The sequence below is a fragment of the Penaeus monodon genome, chromosome 2, assembly GCF_015228065.2.
Source record: "Penaeus monodon isolate SGIC_2016 chromosome 2, NSTDA_Pmon_1, whole genome shotgun sequence".
Classification (NCBI taxonomy): Eukaryota; Metazoa; Arthropoda; class Malacostraca; order Decapoda; family Penaeidae; genus Penaeus; species Penaeus monodon.
The window spans coordinates 19478898-19486397 of NC_051387.1; the positions used below are offsets into that span (position 1 = coordinate 19478898).

Sequence of the window (7500 nt, forward strand, 5' to 3'; positions counted from 1 at the left end):
ATATATCTATATATATATATATATATATATAAATATATATATAATATATATTATAATATATATATATAATATATATATATAATATATATATAATATATATAATAATATATAATATATATATATATATATATATATATATATATATAATATATATATATATATATATATATATATATATATATATATATAATATATATATTATATATATATATATATATATATATATTATTTATATATATATATTATATCATATATAAATATATATATATATATATATATATATATATATATATATATATATATATATATATATATTATATATATTTATATATTTATATATTATATATTTATATTTATATATTTATGTAAACTTATAACTCCTAAATGTTCTCTTAAAGAAAAAGAAGTAATGTAAGGATACTGTAGTACCTTGTTCGATTTTGAGTAGTGGCAGGTAGCTTGACCTGATTCTCCTTCAAAATTTAGGAATTAATTCTCTGGCTCTCATTTTTTTGACACCTATCTCCATAGTATCAAATTTCAATGAAATTGGAATATATCTAATGATTTTTTCAGGAGAGTAAATGATAGATCCCCTCTAACTTCTTTTATCCTGTTTTTATATTGAAGACAAAGGAAATGTTTGATATTATTATGCTTTTGTCTACCCTTCCGCAGAGCAAATACTGGGGTTCGTGCTAGGCCTAGCAGGCGCACCAAAGAAGCTGCAACAGTTTACTTGGAACTTATTGGTCGTAAACTGGCTCAGGAATCAAAATCAAAACAAAAGACTTTTGATGAAGAAGATGAAGATGAAGAGGAAGATGATGATGCTATCTCTGTTAGCAGTATTATGGATCTAAAAGCTTTAGCTAAAAGTAGTAAGTATATTCTGTTAGTTCTTTTATATTCTTCAATGTAAACATAGGTCCTATTAATTGGGTATTACACTAGGAAGTTGAACTCTCATCTTGTCATTATGTAATATGTATTGTCAACTAGAGATTGGACGAGTACACCTAACCTTGACTTGTTGTATCTTATGTTCACATCTAGAATAGCTGATTTCTAAAAGTTGTCACGTGGGAAAGATGTGTCTAATTCCATATTCAAAATTGAGGATATAATCAATAATTTTTCCTTTACCATTATCAAAGATTTTCTAAATGTTGTTTTATAAATTCTTTATCATTTGATGCAGTATAGTAATGCATTGAAAGAAAGTTTTTCTCATATTTTTTTATTAGTAACTCTGAGGACAGTCATATGTTTGGCAGTCCTGTTCGTCAACAGTTGATGGGAAAGTTGCTCCAGTTTAGACTTGGCAACACTCCTTTTTAGCTATTTTTGTTGGTCTGTAAGCAATATTTGCAAGTAGAGTGGTGAAACTAAGAACTGACTCCTTAGTATGACACCCTCTTTAATGGTTAAATGGTTTCAGCATTTGCAAATTCTTAACCCACTGGATCTGGATGCTTCACTACCATCACATGGCCCAAAATATGGGCATTAGGTTTACTGGAGCAGTCACTCAGATAGGTGTAGCATGTAGCCCGGGTGTGCATGAACATTCATGTGCGGTGACAAGATTATGCCTTCCCTATGTTATTTTCTCTTTTTCTTATATATGTTTTATTTATTTATTTATTTTTTTCCATTTTCCAATGTCCATATCATCATATCATCTCTCGAGGTAATCCATTACTCAGTGGAAGAGTAATAACAATAAGTAACTTTCTGTTATATAACAAGTGTCACCAGTCACGCTGGGCAGGAATAAGATCTTCAGCATATAAATGGTGTCCTCCCTGGAGCCAGTAATAGGATCTTCAGCATATAAATAGAGTCCTCCCCGGGACTCTTCCAGTCATGGCTTGTGGATAGTACTCTCCACACCCTTTTATCATTGGAAATAATGCAAAAGCCTCTTTCTAAAGACATATGAGTCAAATCACTTTTCAAGAGCTTTGTGCACTCGTGGTGAGTCATTTCTGTCACCCAGGCCTTCAGCTGAAATGCTCATTACAGCAAGTTCATGTCACCCCATGACATAATGGTCACATCATCCAGATCATAGGGGTTAATATCCTGATATTTTTAGCAGTTTAAGTCATGTAGCATTGTGTAATGGTAGGCAGGTCCACAAGATTTTTACAATCATTTTATGAATATCATGGTTACTGTAATGTTTTTGATACTTTCAGGAGGTCGTGAAGCAGAACAAGAAGAGAAGAAGAAACTCAAGCCACAGGAAAGTTCAGCATCTGAAAGTGTCAGACAGACACGTAATGCTCGAGGGGACAGATCACCTTCTGTTGACACAACTAGCCCAAAAACAAGCACACTCCGCAAGTCTCTGAGGAAGAGTCGAGAGTCCTCTGATCAAGTGGATGAAGACAAGACCACAAAACCAGAGGCAGCGACTGTGGAAGCTGGCCGTGTGACAAGGAGAACTCCATCAGTGAAAGATGAATCCTCCAATTCTGCATCAGAAGATCGGCCTTCCACCACTACAAGAAGGGGCAAGAAGGTAGAGAAGAATGAGGCTTCTCCTGATGAAGAATCTGTGAGCATGACTCCTTCACCTGCTATCTCTCAGCCACCTCCAGCTGCACCTCAGACTTCACTGCCAGTCAGAGTTGTGTCCAGAAGTCTGAGAAGAACAAGAAGTGATGCAGATGAGCCCAAGAAGAAAGACTCCCGTCCATCCTCAAGAAGGGCATCTTTAGAACTGGATAGTTCACTGGATGTCACAGGCCTTAGGAGAGTGACTAGAGGAAGGGACCGACAGGATTACAAGGAGAATGAAAGTGACAATGAGGATATAGAAAAAGCCTTGAAAAATACTCGTACAAAGCTGGAGTTGCGTAGAATACAGGGTGGGGTTCCTGATCAAGTGTCATCTTTGAAAGATGAAACTGAAGGTGAAGATGAAGATAAATCTGTGAAAATGAGAACTCGACGTGCCGGTAATGATGGGTCTAGTTCTGAGAAAGTAGAAAATACTGTGAATATGAATAAAACATCAGATAAGTCTACTAGCAGACAAACAACCAGTGGACCAAAATTGGAAAAGGATAATGACAGCAAAAATCACAGTGACACAGAAATAAATTTAGGAAGTGTTGTGAATGCTGAAGTTGAAAAGAAAGATAGTCAAGATTCTCAGTTAGATAATAAGATAGTGAATAGTGATGTGGAAAAGGCTCCTGGTTCAGGAAGCAAGTCAAGAAGGACTGTGTCACAAGAGAGAAAGGAACACTTATTGTCCAAAGATGGTGGTAGGCTTTCAGCAGGTAGGAGTGCAGACAACTCAGACAGTACTGAAAGTGGTGAAGTAAGTGAAACAGTGACAAGGCCAAACAGTAGAGGCAAAGCTGCATCATCCACTAATAATACAGAAACTAGTAGTTTAGAAACAAATGAGAAAAGAATGGTGGGATTCCCTAATAAAAGGAAAGCAATTGGTGGCAGAAGGAGAAGTAGCAATCATGATGAAGCAAAACTCAATGAAGTTCTGGAAAGTGTTGCAAAAGACTTTGAGAGGGACATTGATGATGATCATTATGACAGACTAGAAAAAGATTTCATGTTGGGAAACAAATCCCCAGAAAAAGTTAAGGGTGATAAGTCTCTTGTTACTGATAAAGAGGACTTGAGTGTCTCAGAGTCAAGTAACTCATGCATGGATGACAGCAAAAGTACAAGCTCGACAGAATTCACAGTTACATCTTCAGTAAGTGCAAAAACTTCAAGTGCCCCGGTTTCACAGTCGGGTAGCAGTAGCCCCAATCCTAATAGGAGAAGTGCAAATAGTAGAAAATTATGTGATGTAGTCCGCAGTCTTCAAAAGAAGCAGGCAGAGTCTCCAAGTACAGTAACAGATGCAGAGAAACCAACATTTTTAAAGGATCTCAACAACTGGAGTTCGGATAAGTCGAGGCAAGTAAGTCCACAGTCAGGTCATGACCTTCAGTCCTCCGGTACTACCTCAGCACCCACCATAAGGCCACAGAGTGATACCACCACGTCAGAGACTGTACATAGTCCCAGTGCACCTTCTACCCCAGAAAACACAACCTTGATCTCTTCTAAGGCACCTTCACAGACACCTAAGCTAGCAGTCACCACTCCCAAGGCTGCACCTGCCAAAGCTAGTACCAACAAACCCTCTTCCACCTCCCCCACCTCATCACCCATCACTAGTCACAATCCAGCACCAGTGGTGACTGTAACTTCATGTTCACCAGCACTTGCACCTACTACCACTGTTACCTCCAGCTTGAGCAATGCAACCATTTCTGCTACGACAGATTCTAACACAGTGCTTTTAGGAATGTCTTCTGCTTCACCAGTCCACAAAGTTGTCGCTTCAGCATCATCTTCATCTGCCCAGACTACCAGTGATGAACATTTAACAGTTCTGCCAAGCATACCAGTCTCCATCAAGCCATCAGTAACAGTAAATGTCACTAACTCTGGATTTTCTTCACCTGTCACTATGTCACGTGTTCAGCAGTTTCCTTGTGTGACTGCCCCTGGATCAGTTGCAAGTCCCAAAGCAGTGGAATTAGCACCAGTGAAAGGCACTTCTAAGCAGCTTCACATTGCACCCAAGCCAGTTAAAAACCCTTCATCATTAGCAACCTCAACACCTGCAGGCCAGGTGTCTATATCTGTCTTGCCTCCAGGAACCCAGAAGCAAATGCCTAAGCCTGTACAAATTGCTCCCAAACCCCCTGCTGGTACTTCTCACAATCTGCCAAATACTCAACTTGTAGCCCCACAGCCAGGTCACATGATGCAGACACAAGTACAGGCACAGGTACAAGCTATACCACAAGTTCAGACAGTTCAAGCAATACCTCAGCCTGTACAAACCCTGCAGGCAATCCCTCAGCCAGTACAAACTGTGCAAACTCTTACTCCCCCCATGCAGACAGTGACTGCTATGCCAATGCAAGCTGTCATGACTCAGTCTCTTATTGACCCTACGCAATTGGTAACCCCTTCTTCACCAGCCAAGATTATTACACAGCCAATTTTTGTAACTTCCTCTATGCAGAGTGCAGTCACATACAGTATTTCACCCCAAGCAATAGGTCAGAGTCATTTACCAGGCAATGTGAGTGCAGTAGCCCGAGTGTTAACACCAACTATGGTGGGCAAGGTGGCAGCAAAACCACAGCCTCATCTAATGACCCCAAAGGTACCAGGTCCTCTTGTTACCTTTACTACAGGTGCAGTTGGTGGCTCCAGTGCTGTTAGACCAATAGTTCCTCTACCACAACAAGTGCAAGCACCACAGCAACCGCAGATACTTGCTGTCAGTGTCATGCCTGTTGGTTCAACCCATGTCTCATCAATGCCCGGACAGGCAGGGCTACTACCTGGTACACAAGGCCCGATGATAACAACTGGCCATCCTGCTGGACAGCATCATGCTTTTATCCCAGTTACTGCAGCAAATCAACCAAATCAGCCACAGCCACACAATGCTATGCCTCTCACACAGTCTCCAGTATGTGCTTCTACATCAGCTTCTCAGGTGCCTATTGCTTCTGACACTGCTAACCATTCTTTATCATCAACAGAAGTTGTGATGAATTCCCATATTGATAATAGTTCATCAAGTGGAACACAGTCAGAATCAGTTCCTCTTAATCAGCAAAACAAACCAGGTTTAGGTGACCAAAATTTAAATTCTTCAGTTTCCCCTGTAACATTTAACAATACTGAAGCAATATCTAGTCTTCCTTCTAACACAAGCAATGCAAACCCCTCTAGTACCATTGCTGCTTTAACTCCAGACAACCCACATCAATCTACATTATCTGTCTCAAAAGCAAGCAGTAGTGTGCCTGTTGTGGCAGGAGTGAAAGGTACATCAACTGTGAAAGTTGACAGTCCAAATTCTGCACAAGCATGTAAAGTAGTTGAAAATGCTTTTAGAAGTGGGATACCTGGGAATATTAAAATTACAGAAATTCCCAAAGGGGGTGTTAGAAGTAATGGGCCAGTTCATATTGCAAATGTAAAACCCAAAGTCACAATATCACAGATGCAGGTGAAAGCTCAAATGGCTTCCCCATCTGTCACTATAACCACATTAAATGATACTCCCCAATCCATTAAACAAAGTGTAGCTAATGGATCAAAGATGGCCAGTTCATTCAAACAGACTAGTACAACTTCCAGTGTAGCACTGAAATTAACATCAAGTGTTAGTGTTGTACAGCACAAATCTGGAACGGGTAAAAATTTTGTTGCACCATCTCAAGTGGAAAAGGAAACTTTTGTTTCAAATCCTATCACAATAATAGAGAAAGATAAAGCTGGGAATGTAATGCCCAGTACTAATATAGAAAGAGAAGTAGTAAATCCCCCTGTAGCAAAAACAGACAAGGATGATTCATCTCCAGTGGCTCAAGATAAAGGTGATACCTCTACTCCTGATCTTCCTGTTTCTACATCACCTTCTGCTCAGCATAAAACAGATAAAGAAGAGCAAGGAGGAATGCTGCAAGTAAAGGCAGAAAAAGGAAAGAATGTGAATACATCTGTTTCACCTTTTAAGATGCAAGAATTGAGAACTGTTGATAAGGGTCAGAATGTTAATGGAAAAAATCCAGGTAACATGGAGAAATCACAAGAGAAGAAAAATTCTGACAAAAAGAAAGAACCTTTACTAAAGAGAACTTTATTCAAGACTAAAAGTCAGGAGGAGAAGAAGCCCCCAGGTATGTCTCCAGTGTACAGAACAAAGAGTCAGGAAGAAAAGAAGACATCAAATGCTTTCTCTCCTCTGCATGAAAGTAGTGTATATGCATTTGAACCTGACTTTGAGTCTTCGCCTCTGGAGGAAACTTCTCCATTCTCACAGAGAATAAAGAACATTCAGCCATCTCCTGGAACATCACCTGTGAAACCAAATAATGCAATTAAACCTCAACTACCAGCCCTTCATTTGAATAAACCCCCTGCCAAGGCAGCAGGACCTCACACTCCAGCTAGATCCCCAGTAGCAAGATCTTTAGCACCGATGATTGCAGGTAGGCCAAAGTCTTCAACAGGAACAAGCCCTTCAGGAGTTACTGCACCATCCCAACCAGCAACAGCAGGAAAGAGACCAGGTGTAACAACACCACCAGCACCACTGACAAAGGCAGCTAGTATTGGGACAGAAACTCAAATTGTGAACAAGTTGAATCAGGGTGAAGCTACTCCAGCAGTGGCTAAAGCTTCAGAAGACCAGATGAAGGTTGGGGCAGAGTGTGAAACATCATCATCAAGTGAAGGAACTGCTAAGAAAAGTGTGAGCAGCACATCAATTGCTATTCAGTGTGATATGGATGAAGGAATGGAAGTTGTCAGTGAGAATGGTGTACGTGCTAATGAAAGTGGGACTCAGACTGAGGGACCAAGTAAATTTCCCCTGCCTCCAACAGCTTCTCCTTTCTATTACCTTCCATTAGCAATGGCAGCTCTTGGGGAAAAACT

The 7500-nt window shown here is 39.7% G+C and overlaps 1 protein-coding gene across 1 annotated transcript in view; it reads left to right on the plus strand.

Annotated features, from left to right (window-relative positions):
* LOC119581678 (mucin-5AC-like) overlaps positions 1-7500 on the plus strand; it is a 23672-nt gene that overhangs the window by 4656 nt on the left and 11516 nt on the right. Inside the window, exons 4-5 of the mRNA XM_037929805.1 lie at positions 679-881; positions 2205-7500. The exon at positions 2205-7500 is cut by the window's right edge and continues 903 nt beyond it. Coding sequence (XP_037785733.1) covers positions 679-881; positions 2205-7500 — 5499 coding nt within the window. The remainder of the gene's footprint in view (positions 1-678; positions 882-2204) is intronic.